At 37.7% G+C, this 22,922-nt stretch overlaps 2 protein-coding genes across 2 annotated transcripts; one reads left to right on the plus strand and one right to left on the minus strand.

Moving 5' to 3' along the window:
• Positions 1–618: 618 nt before the first annotated feature.
• On the plus strand, positions 619–21,174 carry LOC140750991 (uncharacterized). Its single transcript, XM_083059014.1, is given in 26 exon segments — positions 619–949; positions 1,021–1,263; positions 2,107–2,405; positions 2,613–3,164; positions 3,381–3,737; positions 4,061–4,202; positions 7,227–7,337; positions 7,340–7,539; positions 7,870–7,992; positions 8,543–8,720; positions 8,966–9,120; positions 9,622–9,777; positions 10,127–10,347; positions 10,921–11,092; positions 13,746–13,915; positions 14,119–14,401; positions 14,498–14,581; positions 14,729–14,818; positions 15,135–15,335; positions 16,164–16,360; positions 17,435–17,519; positions 17,624–17,806; positions 18,266–18,508; positions 19,309–19,393; positions 19,565–19,773; positions 20,003–21,174. Coding segments are annotated over 25 exon segments (5,646 nt in total). The 5' UTR covers positions 619–949; positions 1,021–1,022; the 3' UTR covers positions 20,912–21,174.
• On the minus strand, positions 5,387–6,768 carry LOC140750990 (mpv17-like protein 2). Its single transcript, XM_073084772.1, has 4 exons — positions 6,612–6,768; positions 6,121–6,357; positions 5,798–6,036; positions 5,387–5,644 (listed from the first exon to the last, which is right to left on the minus strand). The coding sequence occupies exons 2-4, from the start codon at positions 6,347–6,349 to the stop codon at positions 5,498–5,500; spliced, it is 615 nt and encodes a 204-aa protein (XP_072940873.1). The 5' UTR covers positions 6,350–6,357; positions 6,612–6,768; the 3' UTR covers positions 5,387–5,497.
• Positions 21,175–22,922: the final 1,748 nt, after the last annotated feature.

Below are 22,922 nucleotides of genomic sequence, written 5' to 3' on the forward strand. Positions count from 1 at the left end.
CCGTCACGGGACGCCTGGCAGATGTGAAACATCGACATTATTTTGTAAAAGTAATATTCAGAAAAGAACATATTGTGATAGGAACTAAATATGTCATAATGATAAAATAAAATATTACGATCGATTGCGTATGGCGACGCGTCGCCACACTGTACACACTACTGCATATAGACTGTATATATATACCATCGTATAGCGTGGCGACGCGTGGCGACCAGAAATCGGTTTTACGTGCGGCTATAGATGTTTCACATCAAAAGATTACTATCTTAGCCGCTCAAGTCCGTCTTAAAAGCTCTCGTAAAAGCGGTATGCTTGTGCCTCAAACGGGGATTTTATAAGAGAGCGAAATATCTTTAAATCAATCACCGCTACAAATGCAACCCAGGCAGATTACAACAATAATAGATTGCTTAAAACTACTAACTATATAGGTACATAAAAACGTGAAAGATTGGATTTTACAAGGACTTTAAATATATTATAACTTTAAATAATAAAATTCACATTTAATTAAACCTTATAAATTAAATAAGAACGATTTGACAGTTCCATAGACTATAAATTTAAAAATAGAACATACTTACTATTATATTGCATGTGTGCGGTGTATAAGTACATGTACATGTACTAGTTACGCATGTGTTTATTTCTATTTGTATTTTTACTGTAGATGTAAGTTATATACAATTGTGCCTCTGTGTGGGTAATGTTATCTATAGCGCAGGGTGAGTGGTGTGTGGTTAACTAAAAGATACTATTCTATATTTTTGGGAGTGTGTAACAAATAGATGAATAGGTGGTGAGTGCGAATATAATAAAATACTTTTTATAAGTTAAATTATTAAATATTTTTCGAATTGTAGCATTTTACTATATATATCCATAAAGTTATTATTGTTAAATGAAGGCTCTAGAAGATTAAATTCTTCGGCATGATTGACTTCAGGTAACGTCTAACAACTTGTTTAATTTTTGCTGTAACCATAGAATGTTTTACAAACTGAATATTTATTTCAGAAATGTCAGAAATAAAGTATAAAAATCAAATTCTGGCAGCTATAGACCATTTGCGTTCCCGTAAATCCCGTCCTGACGTAAACAGGATTTGCAAGTTTATGTTAAAGTGTTACAAAGTATCTCCTAAAGACACGAAAGCTGATTTAAGACGCTGCCTGAAAGAAAAAAGTATAGTCAAAGTTGACTATAAAGATAATGTGAGCTATAGAAACGCTGCAAAGTTTAGAAAAAAACATTCTCACAGTAAGTATATAGTACTATAATATTCTCTATTTATTTAATTTATGATGTTACACGGTATTTTTCCTATTGGATTGCTTGTGCATACATTTTACAATATGTAAACTTTTATATGCCTTAGTATCATCTACTAACAATCTATAATTTTATTATCTAACTATATACAATGTAAAAGGAAAACAAAAAGTCTAAAATTAACTGTAAGGTTAAATAGTCTAGTCTTGCTTCATCCCCAGTAGTTTAAAGTTAGATATCAAAAGTAATGATTGTTAATAAAGAAATTGAATTTCAAAAACTATGTGGCTGACGAGTACTTTTTGAGAAAGTTGCTATTTTAAGATTTTTTATGAAAGTGTTGTTTTTTCTAAAATGACATTAAAGAAAAAACTAAATTATTAGTAAATTCCAGGTAACATTCTTAAATTTTTGATGTTGTTAAATTAGATATATTTAACCAGAGGTGTCCTATAACCTAATAATTGACAAACATTTCTAGTTTAAATTAAAAAAGCTAACTAAAAGTAATGATAGTGGAACTTAAATATATTATAATAATGAGATGTATTTATTTGTGCATTAAATTAGTAATAAGATGTATTTATATATTCTATAGCATCTTGTAACTATAATTATATACTACAAATATAACTAAAAAATATAATATAGTGCATGACAACAGTTATAAAAATGCTTACATTTTTTTTCAGAAGCCAGTTTTTATTACAAGTAATGCATGATTAATCTTGAAATTGATGATAATGAAAAAGAGGTGTGTTTATTTATTGTGCGCTTTTAGGCACTTTGTTACAAAATTTTCGACATAATATACGTACATTTTTATTTTAGAAATGGCTTCGACAATCGGTACAAGTGAAAGACGAATAATAACATCAGCTATAGCTACTCTTATATACCAAGATCAAAGTTACCTTGAGAATGGTATTGCATTCGAGGATCTTGTGAGAGCAGCTGCTTCCCAGGAGTCTAGGTATTCCAAAAAACAACTGGAGAATATTATCAACAAGGAGTTATCATCTGGAAGTCTTGTGAAGCTACCGAATGGTACTCTAGCCTTGGGACCTGCGGATCATGATGCAGATAGTTCTGATAGTTTCAGATTTGAATATACTGACAGTAATGCAAAGGTCAGTTTTTGTATTAATCTTAGATATTTCATATGGTATTACATTTATAATTACGACAATTCATATTTATAACAATTAAATAGCAGGTAGTGTTTCGATCCGGTAGTAGTTTAAGAAAAATATTGTAACTGACAATTTGTAAGTGCCGCCGTTGGCCTATACAAAAATAAATATATTTCATTTAACAATTCAAGTGTAATATTTTAGATGCCGTCATCAGCAAATTCTTCATGCCGATCATCTCCGCAGCGTACAAGAGGAAGACCTAAGAAGAATGCTAGTGTATCCTCAAAGAATAGTTTAAGTAGTAAGGCCATACAGAATGCTGGAGTGCGAGTTGGGGAACGACGGAAGATGGCGAAAAAAGTTTTTGACCCATCTGATAATAATGTCCCTAGTAAGAGAAAGAGAGGTCGACCAGTTGGATCTCTAAATAAAAATACAATCAAGAGACGAATGATGAAAGACTTGGAAGGTACTCCACTATCTGAAGGCCAACTGTCTTTAGATGGAAGTGGGGATGATTTAGAGCATGAAGAACCCATTCCTCATGAGACGTCGGGAGGAGTGTGCTCCGTGTGCCTGATACAAAAGCCTAGAGGCTCTAACGATAGGCTAGTGGAATGTAGAGATTGCAATAACAAGGCCCATTTGAGTTGCCTTCAGTCTGGTTCTGGTATTTTGAAGCCCCGACCAGACAACACATGGCAATGTCCACATTGTAAAACATGTGTAATTTGCTGTGAAACCAATGATGCTGTGAGTAAAATATTAACCTAACTTGAAAAGTTGCCAAAGTGTTTAGTTACATTTTTGATATTGTTATTTCAATACGGTATCCTACAAATCTTTAATTGTATTCTCTTTATACTGGCTTGTAGTTTTACTGTTGTTTTTAAAATTGGCTATAACGACTTTCCAATTTCCAAACGACTACCATCAAATTTAAATGACAAATATCTATTTTTGTTTCAGGGTGTATTGACAGTGTGTAGTATTTGTTCAGATTCATATCACGCGTTATGCCACACGCCTCGCATACCTGAAAGACTGAAATCTTGGGATCAGTGGGAATGTAACAATTGTCTTGAATCTCGTCCCACTGTCATGGGATCACCAGCAATAATACCAAGCATTGAGTATCAGTCACAAAACTCGCCTATAGTTGATCCATTTTTGAAACCACATGAGATAGATAGAGCACAAACTAAGCTCTCAGACGATGTGCCAGTAGATCCAAATATACCAGATATATCACATTGGAATTCAGATGATGTATACCAATACTTTAAGGAGCATTTTCCTGAAGCTGCACCTATTTTAAGAGAACAGGTAAATTATCATTTTATAGTATATAAAAGTTATCATGTAGCCTGCGGGCCATATGTAGCCCATACCCCTTGCAGCCCGAGGATCTTCCAAGAACCTCCTGGTGCTGACATTTGTAGAACTAAATTTCCTACGTACTTGTAATTTCAATATTAGAGACAACCTATTCTTAAAGACCATTTTCTTCGCCGATCAATTGCAGAGATTGCTTCTCGATGTGGCAGTGATTTCCCAAAAAAATTTCCAAATCAATAATGTAAAACTGAAAGTGATTAGCTATTCTAGATGATTATTTTAATATTAAGAATTAAAACCTTCTATTTCAGGAATTTGATGGACAAGCCCTAAGCATGGCAAGAAGAGCAGATATTGTGAGAGGTTTGGGTCTACCACTCGGACCTGCCCTAGCTTTATATCGAATAGTTGTCAAGTTACAGACAAGAAAAGATGACTGGACTATGTGTTGGGGTTAATGTATATACACTGTTATGTTGATACAAATCTTTATTTTTATGACAGAGAATTGGGTTCTTGATAACTTGTGGTAAAGAAAATCTATATAAGTAGTAAATTCAAAATTATGCTCTCGATTTTTTCTAAAACAATTTTCTATAAAAGTATACATAATATATGTATCAGGGTAAATATTACTAATTATTCAGTAAGTACAAATATTTTTTTCTTGGTAATAATTGAACAACTTTGAAAATTCAAGAAACAAAGTGATGAAATAACATTTATACATAATGACGCCATACTGATTGTGTTTATCAGATTTTGGTATTTCTTCATGAAGTTGAAATTTCATTTTAAAAATAAACTTATTAATATACCCTGAATTAATAAATGTTTTGAAATCTAATGTTTCAAGTACCCAATTCTCTTCTGTCTTAGCAATAATACATAAGAAGTAATTAGGAATTAAGAAGACTGAACAGTTGATGTATTAGGATAATGGATTTCTTTTACCCTATTATATAATTCAGTATTGTTACGGTTTAGTTATTTTTATATAAATACTGTTTTGATATACTGCTATGCTTTCAGTCATATATTTTTGTTCAAAACTACTGGCGATTCATAAAATAATAACGGAAATGAAATATTTTTCTACCTGTTGTTTATAGAACAATATTCCTTATTACCTTGTCACATGTTCAGTTAATATTTCATGCATTGCCACGTATAAGCAAAAAAAAATAGCTATGTAATTTTTGTATTAATAGATTGATATACCACTTTGTTCAAAGGATGGATGTTCAAAGGATTATTAGGGTTTTAACTGCAGCAGCAAATGTACTACCAATTCCTATGTTATTGCAGGATTTTTATGTTATGTTAACAAGGATGTAGAAGATGATAGCAAGGCTCTATTTAGAGTTGGTTACTGATGTCCATGAGGGGCACTAACTACTTAACATCAAGTGGACTGCATAGATGCCTGCTATTACTTTAACAAGTAAAATATATACCCAAATATAATTTAAAGAGAATAATTGTATATATAAGCCCACTTTGTTTATTTGTTGCATCATTAAAATATACTTTTTATATGATAATTTTATTTATTGCCTTGCGCCACCATTTATATAATTGGTAATCATTTTGTTGAAGGTAAAAGTGAAGAAACCTTGACATTAAATAATAGATATTTAAACAGACAGCTTATTTTAATTAAGTTTTAAATTAATAGCATTTAATTATATATACAGTCAATAAATAATAATACTATACATTATGTACAAGCTAATATCACAAAATAATTACTTTTTATGCTGATCATAATGTTTCATGTAAGATAAGAATATGTTAAATATCATAGTTGCAAAATTTATGTAGAATACCCTGTAGTGTGTTGGTAAAAAATAAAAGTTTAAAAACTGCACTGGTGGCCAGAATAGACAATCACCCTGGAAGAGAAACAATTATTGAATTATTTGCAAGTAATATATAGTAAAAGATAGATAACATAACTATTAAAAGATAAGTTAAGCAGGTAAATATTATAAATACAATCAGCAAATTTGGTAAAAATGTGTATTTGTGTAATTCTTGGTACTTACTAAGTATACATATTTGAATTTTTCCTTTATCTCATTTGTGCTTTCTTGCAATGTTTTCCTCTCTAAATATGCCATTCCATAGAAGAAACAGATTATTGTTCCAGGTGATGCAAACAGTTGGTCGCTCATTATCTTTTTTAATACTGTTTTAATGTCGGCCAAAGGAAGCATCTTGTCTAAATACAGGTAGTAATAATGGTGTAATGGCCCCATGAAAGTGCCTACGATAAACATTCGTGCTGGAATAATAATTTTTTTGTGTTGAAGACATATTTAAAAAATGAAACATATAACTTAAAAAAATCTAAAAAATTTCTCAGTACCCACTCTTGCCCAATCGTATCTATGCTTTGATATTTTAGATTGGTATTCAATTTCTTGCTGCACCAAGTCTCCAATGGCCATGAATCCACCTGAGGTCACACTATTTATTAGCAACAGGTTATTCTTAAAGAAGAAATTTACACCTCGATAGAAGGACGACTTCGGTCGACTCTGTGACCTTAGTGGAATAATTACTCGTGTTATCCTAAGCGACCGTATCGTGAACATGGTGAAATCTGTAAAGAAACCAGAAATTATAATCAAGGTTATTATCAAACTATTTAAAGAACCATAGGATTCATACAACATGTTTCACATCACGCAATGAATATATTTAAAGCAGCAACAGTTTAATTAACATGATTTTGTTAAAAATATTTGGACAATATTGCATAATTACTTTAAATGTAATAATTTAAGAGGTATAAAAAACATTACAACCACATTCTATATACAAATGACTAGCGATTGATATCGCTTGTTAACTTACCAGAACAATTTATTAATAAATGTAATTTTAATGAAATTATTTAAAAAATTGCGCCTAAATGAGCGTATCCTTTACATTATCATCACCATCATAAATCATTACTGTCTATGTGATATGACATTTCTACCACATGTCAATTGTGATTATTTGTGATATTAAAAAAATTATAACCTTGAATTACTTTCGTTGTGCTTTCTTGTCTATTATTATAAAAAAATATTTCACAAACTTTATGTTTATTTTTTTAACGTTATCTATTTTAATTATTATTTAATAATGGTAAATTGAAATTATTATTATAGTTATTTTGGCTGATATAAAATATTACTTTTGCTTTATTATTCAGGTTACTAAGCAGAATCTAAATAGACTATAGAGTGCTGCCAAAAGTGTCAAACCGGAGTAATGAAAATGATAGCTCGAAGCAAAGTGTGTTCTGTCATTTTGTGTAATGTCTAAATAAAATTTGAGTCGGAATCAAAATAAAAAAATGGCTCTACAAAATGAAAGTCTAGATTTTTCGGGATTATTTAAATTAGATGTCTTAGTGCACCTTGATATTGTGAATCATAGTTTCTACGAGGTCGGCCTAAAGAAGTTTTTGTCTTTAGCAAGTGACAGAGAATTAGTATTTTTGTATATCAATCCACAGTCGGAACGTTTTGATCATGTTTATGATTGGGATTTTGTGGACAATCCTGTCTACTGTATGTGCTTTGAGCCTAGCGGTACCTGGGTTTTAATTGTTAGTGATCAGAAGGTATTGTTGGTTCCGTTCCTACCCCTGTTCATCCCCCAGAATACCTTTGACCACAAATGGTCTCTATCGAGTGTGACTGTGCTACCTCTGGGCGAAATACCACAGCCTACGTCGGTTGTATGGTGGCTCACGAAGGAATCCGAAAACATCATTATAATTGGCTCTAAGGTAAGAACATGTTACTAAGTAGATGGACATATATTAGTCATAAAGATCATTAGTTAATTCAATTGCGAAAACCAGTTATAATTATATTGATGGAACCATGTAAAGAAGGTATTGAAGAATGACATTAAACTATGGCCTAAACAACTCATTCTGAGAAGAGAACCATGCCCATTAATGGGAGACTGACAACATTATAATGGTTATGGGTGGAATGAAAACATTTCTTACTTATAATATAATATATGAAAGCCGTGCTTATCCACCATACTTGAAATATCTATTACCACAACTTATACATATTAATGTTATTTATATCCATGTTTTTTTTAGACAGGAGTAATCACATTCTACTCCATGGAATCTCAAACTATTGTAGGCGAAACAAAAGTAACAGGGGAAATCGTTGATTTGCAAATATGTTTTGATGATTCCCTCGATTTATTAGCTCTTCTGGTAAGTTGAATGGAATTTTAAAGTAATTTAATTAATTCTAAATTTATTATATTATACTACACATATCTATTTTTCTATGTTATCCATATAATTGGGCTGTAAGAGCTTATGTTTATAAATATGATGATGATCATTGAATATTCTTAAGTATAGAATAATCTTTATTTGCAAAAATAAGGTACAATTTTATTTTTTACCTGTATATTTGGAATTTATCTTTCATCATCAAGATGGAAGATAAAGATATTAATAAATGTGGGATCCTGTCTTCCCTCTTTACATATATAAATGAACAATGTATATAATTTTTATATAAATGCAATATTTCTACACATAGAGAGCTATTCAACCAACAAATTAAACAATTGTGATAATCCCATTCCATAAATATTTACTAATAATAATAATTATTATTTATTTTAATTTAATTAGTGATTAATTAGTTGTTTTATTTGTATATTGTACATAAATAAAAATAGTATACTTATTTAATTACCTTACATACATGATTATATACAGTATTTATAATTTGTTATGTTATTGTATTAAGGTATCTAGAGGACAATCTCAGCAATGGAAGCTAGTTCTAGAACACAGATCATTTGGCTATAACTGGCTTCAACAAATAAGGTCACAGACTGACAAAGAAAAGAAAGATGGCTTCATGTCGTATATCAGGCAGTTGTCTAAGGATAAAATCACATTTTTTATCCAGGGTGGATCAAAAGGTATTTATAATATTATTGTGAAAGATTGTAACCAATTATACAAAAAAATATATAAATAATGTTTTTACCTTATTATAGTAATTGAATATTCACCACACAATATACATTAATATGTCCACATACATTATGAAATAACATCTATATTTAATTCAGAATTTTCATATCAGTGTATTAGTTAAAGAACTGGTATTGTATCTAATACACAGGCTTTTTTCAATATAATTACTTGTCTAAACTTATTACAGATGATAACAAGTCACAAACTGTGGAGTATGTGCTCAAACCAGCGGAATATCTTCCAGTGTTCCGTAAGGGCTCAAATAAATGGGCTTTGACTGCACAGTATGTGAATGGGAGGCATTTTCTAACAGCGTTTGAGCTTAATGAAGGCACATTAATAGTAAGTAATACACTTTCTTACCAATTTGTGTATCTAGATGTAGACCTTAAATTGCTACATTTTATTATGTAACGGGTACTCACGATATGCGTTTTTTATTGCCGATATTTCGACCCAGTTGCATGGATCGTGGTCACGGCGAAACTAATACATATAATACATAATAAAATGTCTCAATTCCGCGATAATTTTAGTTTAAATTGCTATTTCTCAACATAAAGTCATTCCTAAAAAATGGGGGTGGGTGATATATTTACTGCATGAAATTTACCAGTAGTGATCATATTAGATAGATAACATTGCAAAAAGATGCTAGTACTAGTCTTCTAAAATAAATTTTCAGTGTACTAGGCTGACATAACTATTTTAATTTGAGGTAAACAATACATGTACCTAAATGTATTAACACAAAAGAAAAGTACTGTAAATGTGCAGCAGTAAACATGTAAGGGTTAATAAATGGTTGTACTGCAATTTGAGTTTTCTTTTTATTTATTTAAGCTTGAAAGTCCAGAAGAAGTTACCCCATCCAGAACTTTGCGGCCAGTAATTAAGAAAGATGGCCTTTATATTCAAGGGCTCTGGTCACAGAAGTTGATCTACTTACTGAGGAAGAATGAGCTGGAAATACATAGTGCTAATTTCTCAGTGGTGCAGGTAACTAAAATAGTATTATAATTTTGACCCAATTTTTTTTGGCAAATACTTAAACATTTTTTAGCGTCGCAGATTGCGATGGCATGACGTATGACATAAGTGTCGTGACTTTTTACGGTGCTTGTTCTGTGGCACGGCATCATATTTTGTAATAAAATATTACTTTTTGTTTGTTACCCTTTAGTATCCAATTGTTAGTTTTATTAGTATTGAGGTTTGCTAGATTCACAGCCAGCTTTCTTGGAAGTCTGCCTGTTTGAAGATAGGATGACTGCTTTCCCATCTGAACTAAAAAGCAACATACATTATCTTCAAATCCTACTATGGTTGTATTAATGTTTCCTTTCAGGGAGAAGCTATGCTAGGTACAAAGCGAGACTTCTCAGAGCTGTGGTCAGCTGAGCTCATAGGCGATGTACACAAGGCGTACCTGATGACCGCCAAAGAGCCCCCGCCTGTAGCGCCCGGCTGGCAGGAGCCCACCTTCATGTGCGACTTGCAACTGCCGCGCTTCAATCTGGAGCCATGTCTTGTGATTACAAACTGTGGTGCTTATATTTTGAATACGGTGTAAGTTTAAATCATATAGATTAAGATTACTTATTATTTACTAGTTAAGGAGCGATTGATATATTAATATTGAGGTCTTTTTCCAAAAACGAAACTCAAATTCAGGACCATGCTTTATAAGGTTAAGTTATAAGGTTTTGGGGTAAATTTTTAATTATTGTATTAAATTTATCGTCGTTCGATTGCACGTTTCGTTATAACTATAACATACAAGTAATAATAGTTCTTTATTTGAGAAGGAAAACATTGTGAAGAATTTTTTTATGCAAGTGAGTTCATATTAAAAAGTGCTTCCTAAGGAGTGTGTTTTCCTAAATTTTATTTCTTAGCTTGGGTGTTGGATAAAGTAAAGATAATCCATATTGGTTTTTAAAGTTACTTCTTTTGGTGCACTTGGGAAAAATGAAAAGAGTAAATTTTTCACGATATCTAAAATCGGTAATAACGTAGACGAGGAATAATATAGGTTTTTTTTTTGTGCTGGCATTTCATTTCTTGAGCGTGTTCGTGAAATATTTTAAAATTAAGAGTCACCTTTATGCTGTGAATGCATTTCTTTCTGTCTCCCCGCAGTTGTTCGCCGTGCGAGTGGCTGGTGGGCGGCATAGCTCGCGGCGGCGCGGGCGCGGAGCAGGCGGCGGCGGCGCTGGGCGCGCCCGTGCCCGCGCTGCTGCGCGCCGCCGCCGACCTGCTGCTCTCGCGCGGGAAGCTCGCGCCCGCACACTACCTCTTCTCGCTCTCGCAGGTGACGTACAGGCACAATTCTAGGAGCGGGTGATTACGCCACGAGTACTACTATTACGCCACGGGTGCTACCCGTGCTAGTGGCGTACGGGATCGTGAAGTTCGCTCCCGCGCACTACCTCTTCTCGCTCTCGCAGGTGACGTACAGGCACAGGTGATGCTCTAAGTACGGGTGGCGACGTCACGAGTATCAGGTGCTCCCCGTACTAGTGGTGGACGGGATCGGCGAACGCGCGCCCGCCTCTTCTCGCTTTCGCAGGTGACGTCACATGGACCGGTGATGGTCTAGGTGCGGGCGGTGACGTCACGAGCATCGGGTGCTCTTCGGGCTAGTGGTCAACGGGATCAGGGAGCGCGCGCCCGCGCACTACCTTTCTTGCTTTCGCAGGTGACGTCACATGGACCGGTGATGGTCTAGGTGCGGGCGGTGACGTCACGAGCATCGGGTGCTCTTCGGGCTAGTGGTCAACGGGATCAGGGAGCGCGCGCCCGCGCACTACCTTTCTTGCTTTCGCAGGTGACGTCACATGGACCGGTGATGGTCTAGGTGCGGGCGGTGACGTCACGAGCATCGGGTGCTCTTCGGGCTAGTGGTCAACGGGATCAGGGAGCGCGCGCCCGCGCACTACCTTTCTTGCTTTCGCAGGTGACGTCACATGGACCGGTGATGGTCTAGGTGCGGGCGGTGACGTCACGAGCATCGGGTGCTCTTCGGGCTAGTGGTCAACGGGATCAGGGAGCGCGCGCCCGCGCACTACCTTTCTTGCTTTCGCAGGTGACGTCACATGGACCGGTGATGGTCTAGGTGCGGGCGGTGACGTCACGAGCATCGGGTGCTCTTCGGGCTAGTGGTCAACGGGATCAGGGAGCGCGCGCCCGCGCACTACCTTTCTTGCTTTCGCAGGTGACGTCACATGGACCGGTGATGGTCTAGGTGCGGGCGGTGACGTCACGAGCATCGGGTGCTCTTCGGGCTAGTGGTCAACGGGATCAGGGAGCGCGCGCCCGCGCACTACCTTTCTTGCTTTCGCAGGTGACGTCACATGGACCGGTGATGGTCTAGGTGCGGGCGGTGACATCACGAGCATCGGGTGCTCTTCGGGCTAGTGGTCAACGGGATCAGGGAGCGCGCGCCCGCGCACTACCTTTCTTGCTTTCGCAGGTGACGTCACATGGACCGGTGATGGTCTAGGTGCGGGCGGTGACGTCACGAGCATCGGGTGCTCTTCGGGCTAGTGGTCAACGGGATCAGGGAGCGCGCGCCCGCGCACTACCTTTCTTGCTTTCGCAGGTGACGTCACATGGACCGGTGATGGTCTAGGTGCGGGCGGTGACGTCACGAGCATCGGGTGCTCTTCGGGCTAGTGGTCAACGGGATCAGGGAGCGCGCGCCCGCGCACTACCTTTCTTGCTTTCGCAGGTGACGTCACATGGACCGGTGATGGTCTAGGTGCGGGCGGTGACATCACGAGCATCGGGTGCTCTTCGGGCTAGTGGTCAACGGGATCAGGGAGCGCGCGCCCGCGCACTACCTTTCTTGCTTTCGCAGGTGACGTCACATGGACCGGTGATGGTCTAGGTGCGGGCGGTGACATCACGAGCATCGGGTGCTCTTCGGGCTAGTGGTCAACGGGATCAGGGAGCGCGCGCCCGCGCACTACCTTTCTTGCTTTCGCAGGTGACGTCACATGGACCGGTGATGGTCTAGGTGCGGGCGGTGACGTCACGAGCATCGGGTGCTCTTCGGGCTAGTGGTCAACGGGATCAGGGAGCGCGCGCCCGCGCACTACCTTTCTTGCTTTCGCAGGTGACGTCACATGGACCGGTGATGGTCTAGGTGCGGGCGGTGACATCACGAGCATCGGGTGCTCTTCGGGCTAGTGGTCAACGGGATCAGGGAGCGCGCGCCCGCGCACTACCTTTCTTGCTTTCGCAGGTGACGTCACATGGACCGGTGATGGTCTAGGTGCGGGCGGTGACATCACGAGCATCGGGTGCTCTTCGGGCTAGTGGTCAACGGGATCGAGGAATGCGCGCCCAAGCCCTACCTCTTTTCGCTCTCGCCGGTGACGTGCACTTGTAGGTGTTCTGATTAGGTGCAAGTGATGACATCACACGTAACAGGTGTTCCTCGCGAGTCAATGGCACCATCTCTCGCTCTCGCAGATGGCACAAACGTTTACACGTATAGTCCGCGTAAAACTGCTAGTCCGCTTGGAATATAGAAATGAATCGCGTCGCCATAGCTAATTGTATGACTACACCTGTTCGCAACAACTTCAGAGCGGACTAGCAGTTTGGCGCGGTCTATACATGATATGGTAAAGTGTGAGTGTTTACGTGACAACAGATAAAGCTCGCGCCCTCGCAGGTACGTCAACTGCACTATACTATAACGTACCTCTAACGAATTATGACGTCACACGTGTCCTGCTTTGTACTATCAAAGATTCCTAAACGTCGAATCGGTACGCATCATCAGTAATCAAAGAGATGCAAATTATAGACGTCGCTTTAAGATTCCATATTTCAAATAATAGGCTCAAAAAACATCAGAGGAAATGAAACTCTTACTTTTATTGTCTTATCAGACTCCTATTAGTTTGTGAACGTATACAGGACTAGCTTTTAAAATAAAAATTGTTATCTTTCAGAGTCAACCGGACGGTTGGATAGCGCGACTGGGAGTATTCGGGCGACTACATGAACTGTCGATGTACAAACAAAACGGAAACTTGGGCAGCCTCGGGAACGCGGCGCTTACAGTGAAGCTGCTAGCTTCCCTGCTAAAAGTTGGCAGTAATAGTGAAGAAAAGTTTGATACGTAAGTAATCCCAAAATGTATACATGTGTGCTCAGAGCCATAGACAACACCATAGCCATAGATAGTACGAACATAAACAAGAACAGCAATAGTTGCAACTATAGTCCGACAAAGGTTTCTATGCATGATGCTGCTAGAGGCAAGGCACAGAGGACTCTACCACTTTACAAATTACATAATAAGTTTGTGAATTTTTTTTTCAGCGATGTGAAACTTCAAAGTCTGACACCGCTTGAACTATCCGAACTGACATCCATAGCAGCTGCCATAGGCCTATGGGACCTAGTACCAGTGTTCAGTATACACCACGGCTACCCCAACTTAATGCTAACAGCCATAAAATCGAAGAGCGAAATTTGTCGTGGGGCTCTAGTATGTCTGCTGCGACAAAGTTGTTTGGTGCCAATATTACTGGAGGAAAATGGACAGTGGCTCTTTGATTTTATAACCGAAAAGTGCAATAAGTTAGACACGGTTATTCTGAAGGTATGTACATGATTCTATGATTGATTCAAGCAATCAATTCATTCGTTCTTTTCGTTTTTTGTGTTCTTATTTTTATTTATGTGTTTTATATTTTAGTGCCTTTGTCTGTGGTTAAATCCAATGCAAGATCAACTACGCCCTATAATGCGAGATCTAAAGCAAGGAATCACTTCGATTTACGTATGTATATTCAACACCAATAATCATGAGTTTTTGTATTTGTGCTAATTTATAAAAGAACATCAGTTTCTTTTGTTTGTATAATTTGATTTCGTTAATTTATTTTATTTTTGCGGTAATTTAAATCATGCTCTTATTTTATAACAGGCGACAAGAATGCTGCAATTGATATCTACTTTCATGCAAATTGCGAGTGTCATTGAAGGACGACATCCCTGCCCGGACATACATCTTCAGGTTATACAAGTTTAATAAAGATTAACATTAATACTTGACAATACTTTGCGTCTTGTTAGGAAATAAGTGAATTTTAAATATAAAAAAGCCCTACCCTCAAATTAATTTACCATTACCCACAAATGGGATTACACCTAGTGCTTCATGGTCAGGCTAGTGTTTTTGCAGTCAGTTATTCATTTTGGAATCTATGAAATATTATCTTACTTTGCACTATACAACTGTATTGTACGGTCAAATGACAAATTTAACCTCCCTTAAGTAATTAAGAAATAATTTTATTTTTATATGAATTCATGTTTTTATGCAAACCCAGGTGACTCAAGAGCCAGAGACATGGAAGAGTCAGTTCACGCCCAAACGGGCGATATCCTGTGGCCTCGCGCACTGGGCCGTCGTGGACGACAGCAACGCTAAAGTCATGATGACGTCCACGCCGGTGAACACTGAGTTGATAGGAAGAGTTATCGATGTCGCGTGTGGTAGACATCATACACTTGTGTTGACGGAGAATGGGGTAAGTTTGAATTGTTTTAATTGTATAGTTTAGTTGATTATTTATGTAATAGAACTAAATTAGTAATTCGTAAAAGATGATATTTTGTAATAAAACATTATTTAAATACGAATATTATATTGTTTACATAATATATTATGTTTATTGTTGCCGGTCGTAGATTACACTTGTGAAAAAGTATTTTGTGTGGAATGATTTATTATTATTAAAAATGTTCATTAGGTTTATTCTCGTCATTTATTTCATTAATTAAGTTATATTACTTTATTGATATAAATTATAGATGTTTTTAATAGATAATACTATATCATCTATTAAAAACATCTATAATTTACAAGGTAATATCGATATTTTACCTTGTACTTTATCATCTATTAAAAATTAGGAATAACCGCAAAGATTGGCGCGAATTCGAAAAATAATAAGAATACCCCTACAGGTTCATTCGCGTGCGATGCAATATTAGCCACGCCGTGGGCGACGAGGGAACACGCATGAGTTTTACCCATAGATTAGTAAAGATTACTCACTCCTAACAAGAAAATGTACTCAGTTTTGAGAATTGAAATAGTTGCGTAAAAAAGTTTTGCCACGTCTCCGTGCTAAAACGTCCCTAAAATATTTGAAATAATTACTTATTTATTATGTAAATTAAGCAGTATTAGTTATTTATTCGTAAATTTTCTCTAAAAATGTATTTATTAGTCAAGAATTCTCAAAAAGAACTTACTAATAAGCCGTTTGTGGCTTGATTCAATTTCAAGGCGGCGAAGTATCTTTACTAATCAATGATATCACCTTATGTTCATTTTATGTAATGTGTGTCAGATCTACGCGGCGGGCGACAACCGCTACGGGCAGCTGGGTGTGGGCGCGCGCTGGGCGGGCGCGGCGGGCGAGGCGGCGCGCGCGGCGGGCGCGCTGCTGCCCGTGCGCCGCGCCGCCCGCGCGCCCGTCGTGCACATCGCCGCCGGGCACTACCACTCCGCGGCGCTCGACCGCGGCGGACGACTATACACCTGGGGGTAATTGTGATGCACGGACTGTGTATTTATTCGTATAAAGCTCCACTTTGCTGCGCTTAATCGCGGCGGTCGCACTACCACTCCGCGGCGCTCGACCGCGGCGCACGACTCTATACTTGGGGGTAATTGTGATTCTATTTTTTATAATATAGGAGTACCAGACGAGGTTCGTACCTGAGGTCTAAGCTGGGAATGCCTCGGAAAAGTATTTAAGTAAGTAAGTATGTATTACAAGGTCTACTCTGCTGCCCTAGATCACGGCGATCGGCTTTATACTTAGGGATAACTGGATTGCACTAATTGCGTGTTTATCGGTATAAAAACTCCATTCTGATGAGCTTGATCGCGACGGACAGATCTACATCTGACGCTGCAACTAGCGCGCCGCAGCGCTGTATCGCGACGGGCGGCTTTATTATACTTGGGGGTAAGAATGAAAAAACAATTGAATGTCACGGCGCCGCGTCGCGCTGTAGTTTTGTAAGGTGCTGTAAACGGTGAATGGCACACCGCTACGCGGGCGCGGGACGCGGGCGCGCGCTGGGCGGGCGCGGCGGGCCATGGCCAAATATGAGCGGGCATGACGGGCGTTTCTATACATGACGATGACTACTATTAACTCCTCGCCAACTTCAATAGATTCTAATGTTCCATCTAGTTCTTAAGCATAGATTATTAAAGATACTTCGCCGCCTTGAAATTGAATGAAGCCACAAACGGCTTATTTTAGTAAGTTCTTTTTTCGAATTCTTGACAAATAAAAACATTTTTAGAGAAAATTTACGAATAAATAACTAATACTGCGTAATTTACATAATAAATAAATAATTTATAATAACAATTTCAAATATTTTAGGGACATTTTAGCACGGAGACGTGGCAAAACTTTTTTACGCAACTATTTCAATTCTCAAAACTAGGTACATTTTCTTGTTAGGAGTAAGTAATCTTTACTAATGTATGTTCTTAAGCCAAAATATAAAATTAATAATTAAAAAAAAATGTTATTGCTTCTTAATTCTACTACAAATTTGTTCTTAATACAAATGCATAATGGTTTTATTATATTTTCAGGTGGGGTGTTCACGGACAGCTGTGTTTAGGCACTATCGATGATCATTGTATTCCTCAACTTGTAACCAAATTTCAAGGCAGGAAGGTAATATTTTATTTCATACCTTGTTTTACTAGAGGGATGGCGTGAATCTCTTAAGCCGCCCCTTATATGTTATAAACCTATAGTACATGTATGTGTGTGTACAGGTGCAGAGCGTGGGCTGCGGCGCGTGTCACACAGTGGTCGCGATGAAGAACGGCGAGGTGTGGGCGAGCGGCGCGGGCGTGTTCGGGCAGCTGGGCGGCGGCGCGCGGCACAAGGCGGCGTGGCCGGTGCGCGTGGCGCTGCCCGACCCCGCCGCGGCGCTCGCCGTCGGCTACTTCCACAACGTACGTGACGCGGGTGTGTTGTTCGGGCAGCTGGGCGCCGCGGGGTGTGGGCGGGCGGCGCGGCGTGTTCGGGCAGCTGGTGACTCGGGCAGATTCTCTTTCTAGAAACGTTTTTATTTTACAGTGCTTCTTCGGACTTATAGCTGGATATAGGAGTAATAATAACTCGTCGTCCACGCTAGGTGTCCAATTAATGAATCAAAATAATTAAGAGTAAGGATAGCTAAGGATAGATAAATTTTAAATTCTGTGTTTTATTATAGCTAAGTTTAGGTATATAGTAATAGCATAAGGTGAAAAATATGAGCTAGGACTTCTAATCCTAGCCTTTGATTTTTTTACTTGTACCCATTAAAATTGTTTAATTATGCAGTGGTCATTGTATTTTTTTTATTTGTTCAACTTTTATTGATGAAGTCGTGAACCAATGTAAACATAAAACTGTTTTTACATCCCCAGTTGGCGCTAACAGTGAAAGGGCAGCTCTGGTGTTGGGGCGCGAGTCCGCAGCAGGTCCGCGCGGCGCACGCCCGACGAGCGTCCGAGCCGTCCCCGATCCCGAGCCCCGCCCCCAGCTCGCCTGTCTCACCGGCCCCGCCTACTGACCCCGCCCCCGCGCAGGCACCGCCCACACCGCAACCAGACCCGCATCTGCTCCCGCAGCTCGTCAATACGAAGAACGTGAAGGGGACTATTGTGCAGGTAAGAAACTGTGTCAATAGTGAGAGGGTAGTTCGGGTATTGGAATATATGGCTGCAGAAGTTCCGCGTGAATGTGAGTTCGACGCGCATCCGAGCCGCCGCCGGTAATAATATACCGGCCGGTAGTCATATTAAATACATAAGGAGTCCATTAATACTTTTTGTAATTGCCATTAATTGTATGTGAATTATATTTTATTATTATTGCAATTTTACAATGCACTTTAATCTGCGGAGGGACATAGGTTCCCTTTGCGTGTTCTACCGGCTTTATAATGGTGAGTGTTCCGAGGAACTATTTGACCTGGTGCCTACGTCACCATTCCTCCATCGCACCACTCGCCGAAGGATAAGGTTCCATCCACACCAGCTGGATTCGTAGCGGTCCTCCACAGTTCGGTTTGCACGGACGATCTTGCCACGGACGTGTGGACGCGAAGATGTGGAATGAGCTTCTTCCCGAGGTATTCCCGGAGCGCTATGACATGGGGCTCTTCAAAAAAGGTGCAAAAAGCTCTCCTTCAAAGCCGGCGATGCATTGGCGACTCCTCTGGTGTTGCAAATGTCCATAGGCGACGTTAATTACTTTCCATCAGGTAGCACGTCTGCTTTATCGTCAGGTTCAAATATATAAAAAAAAAACTCGATATTTCAGTAGGCGTTTCATTTTTTCAATAAGGTAAAGTATGATTAAAAATGAAGTATAAAGAATTATCAGAAATAAAAAAGGTGTTCTATATAGTAATTGTGTGTGCATTTTTCTGTACTTTCCTATCTAAAAAAATATATCTCTATTTCAGTTGGCAGCGGGTTGGCATCATTCTTGCATTCTAAGCAGTACTGGACAGATCTATACTTGGGGGCTTAACTTTGACGGACAGCTTGGTAAGAAATCGACTAGATCTAAAATTACATTTATTATTTATACATTTTTTTATCAGTATTATTTAGACTGCATTGTAATCTTCGAAAAAACATTATACTACTCATTTGATTCATTGCAACACCCTATATCCAATAACCAACTATTTAGTAATTAAATTGTGTTACTTACAGGTAGTGGAGATAGAAAGCAAGTACACATCCCAACCGAAGTGAAATTCCGTCAAGACTCACAATCTGAAGGTAGTAAGGAGGCCAAAAAGTCACCAGAAGCCGAGAAACCAGACGTGAAGACTAAAGCTCTGATAGCTTGTGGAGGAGACTTCACTATCTATGTTGATGATGATGGGCGGATTTATGCGACTGGCAATATGCATGTCCAAGTAAGGCATTATTATTTATTAACTAATATAATTAATACTTTATTCAGTCATTTTTATATTTTATTTAATCAGTTTGTTTGGGTAATTATTTTTTTCTTTATGTAATGTAATTAATCTAATGTTAAATACTTTTAAGTGGTTACAACCGCTTATGTGTAACAAACTTAAGAATTAAGAAATGTCGTAAGATTAAAATTATTTTTGTACAAACATATTTAATACTTTTTAGACTAACAACGACAAAGAGAAGACGCAGAACCGGGTGATAATGATGAAAACGACGAAACGCGTTATAAAAATACCAGCAAGTCGCAGCGGCAACAAGTTCCTATTCCAACCGATTGACAGGATCGATATCATGTTCCCCTTCGATATCGACGACTTGCAACGGAAACCTATCGAACCCAGCCTGAACCCGCTGGTTTCTATTCATGACTTCGAGAAAAAGTCCTGGGCGGATGACGTCATTCTACTACTCAAACCCTGGATCAATGCGGAAATGTTATCGGGTAATTTGAACATGGCGGCGAAATTAGCTTTCCACAACCAGTCATACTCGGATTGTTTGGACTTATTGTTAAAGAGTCTCAAGTGCAGCCCTCAATGTGACCAGCTCTACCTCACTCACCACGATGTGGACGACGAACATCGGTCACGCAAACAAGATGAGCGCAAAATAATCATCGCGAATATCATGTCTAAACGCATTAAGGACATCTCTCTGTCGATTCTAAACGAAGCACCCTTCCCCGTTATCGACTCCAGCCTGTTCCAAACTTTACCCTGTTGTTGCAATGAAATCAAGTATTTGAGGAGACAATTAGATCATACAAAAAACCAAGAGGATGACCGAAATCTTTCTCTGAAAGCGGCCATCGTGATCGACAAATGCATCAGTAACTTTCCCATTGACTCGAATCTGTGGGAGACATGCTTTCGCCTCTCGAAGAACTTTTATTTAGATAACAATCTGTCTATCGATAAATTGGAGGCGGTTTTGACCAAGTATATGGAGTCTAATGCCAGCACCATGGCTGCGGCTATAATGTACTCAAATGACTGCGCTGAATATATTGAGATTCTTTCCCCCAAGTTTTATCTTAACGTTTGCAGCGAAATCATGGATACTTGGGGTTGAAATGTAACTACTTTTCGGGGGTTATAAAAATTTCATACGCAATGTATGGTTCTATGTCCTAAATTTGTTAGGATTTCTCTAATAATGTCAACATTTGCCAAACGTAACAATTCATAGATTGTTGTTTGCAGTATAAACAATTATATTATTGTAGCAGAATTGTAGAATAATGTATCGCTTGTTAATAACATTGTTATTAATAATTTTAACTAGTTTCTTGTTTTCAAATGTGTTGTAATTATTATATATGTGAGTGTAATTTACGTGTCGTTTTGTCTGTTTTTATTGATTTTATTTTAGATAATTTATTATTCATGTTTTTGTTTTTATATATTATATACTCTTCACTGTCTTTATAGTTCTATACTTTGTATTCTATGGTGACTATCTTTGTCTGTTCGCGCAATTAAAGTTCCTTTTTCGAATTGATATCTTACTACGTGAGTGTACGTGTATTTTTGTGCTAATATTATTATATATTTTTTATTAATTTATTCTAGTCATTATAGTAGGGAAACTTAACAATGTAAACAACGAATTTCTTATTATTCTTGTATATTTTGTAGTTCACATTGAGGTGAACTATTCTTATGGTAACATGTTCTATCATGTCGTATGTAAAAACTGTATAACTTTTCGGAATCTGTAGGATTTCGGAAGTATGTCCTGCTTCGTAACAGCAGTGTTTTGGTGTGATAATGTGGAGTTCAAACTTAATCTTCAGGGTTAGCAACCTATCTGTGGCCGGCCTCAGGCAGAATTGTCATCTTATCTGGGGTTGGTTGAATGTATATGGGCGGCAGTTTCCACGTGACATGAGGTGGACTGTATGTTTGTTTGCAACTCCTATAGGTGTTCTAACTTAACCTATCACATCTCTGGAGGTAGCAAGACCCCTATGGTATTTAAATGCCCAACAATTATTTAATATCAAGTAAACTATTATAAAATTTGTGTAACGCGCAGTAGCGCGTTTTGATTATTATCCTGTCCAAACGTAGTTATTACATATATTTTTGTATGTCATGTTTTATTAGTTAAACATGTTTTAGTGTGAAGTCCTACGTTATGTTGAGTTCAAATATTGATATTTTTATTATTTTTAAATCGTTTTTAAGTATCGGTTATTATTTAATAGTTAATAGATTTATATTTTTTCTTGCCATATAATGTAGATTTTAATAGCCGAATTGTCGTTGATTTTGATTTGATTGTGCAGCTATTAAAGTAATTTGGATGTAATAAAAATGGATATATCTTTTGTAACTATTCTAAGTATTCTTGAATGTATTTTTGTCACTTCAATGTATTATCCAATCTCAATATTAAAATTAAGATGTAGTTTGAAAATAATTTGTAACTGTCAGTATTTTTCTACTTATTAACGTACTTACGATATTAATCATAATCAAAATTCATGTTTAGGGTTATATAATGGACATGGATGTTGTATGTGGCAGAATAAATAACACTTCAAATATAGTTCGATTAGTTAAAAGTGTATGTATAATCTCTTATGGTGATGCTTCACTCGGATATTAGTTTACGTATAACTATATCTCAGCTTGCCAAAACAGTTTATGTAATCACTAATATCACGAACAAGACCGATCATATTTTGAGAGAATATTCAAACATGCTAAATTGTGCTTAAAATTGTATGTTAACGTACACCGTGTTAGCGTAAAACTTGTTTCCAAATGCTATTTATATACACCAGCACATACTGATAAGACCAATCAACATAAATATTTGGCTTATTTGAGTACTTTGATGTGCTTAGAAAGTAGAAACGCTCTTAATACTAATATATTCCGTGTGCATGCATACTACTGATATACAAAACAAGTACAAATTAATCATTTAGCTTTGCAAAATTAGTAAAGTGTGAACCCTAGCTAAACGCTGACTTCATTATAGTTTCGCAATGTCCATGCCATATCCGTCTCTTTGTAGTTTCCTCTCATTAGGGACATGCGTTTATAAAGTTATTTGTACTTATAATATTTCT

The sequence above is a fragment of the Epargyreus clarus genome, unplaced genomic scaffold (genome assembly GCF_041222505.1).
Source record: "Epargyreus clarus isolate Ecla_fem2 unplaced genomic scaffold, WU_Ecla_fem_2.2 ptg000021l, whole genome shotgun sequence".
Classification (NCBI taxonomy): domain Eukaryota; kingdom Metazoa; phylum Arthropoda; class Insecta; order Lepidoptera; family Hesperiidae; genus Epargyreus; species Epargyreus clarus.

Coding starts and splice junctions, on each gene's coding strand:
- LOC140750990 (XM_073084772.1), bottom strand. CDS start 6,349: ATGTTCACGATACGGTCGCTTAGGATAACACGAGTAATTATTCCACTA. Junction 6,037..6,120: donor ATACGATTGGGCAAGAGTGG/GTACTGAGAAAT, acceptor TTATTATTCCAG/CACGAATGTTTATCGTAGGC. Junction 5,645..5,797: donor AATTCAAATATGTATACTTA/GTAAGTACCAAG, acceptor TTTCTCTTCCAG/GGTGATTGTCTATTCTGGCC.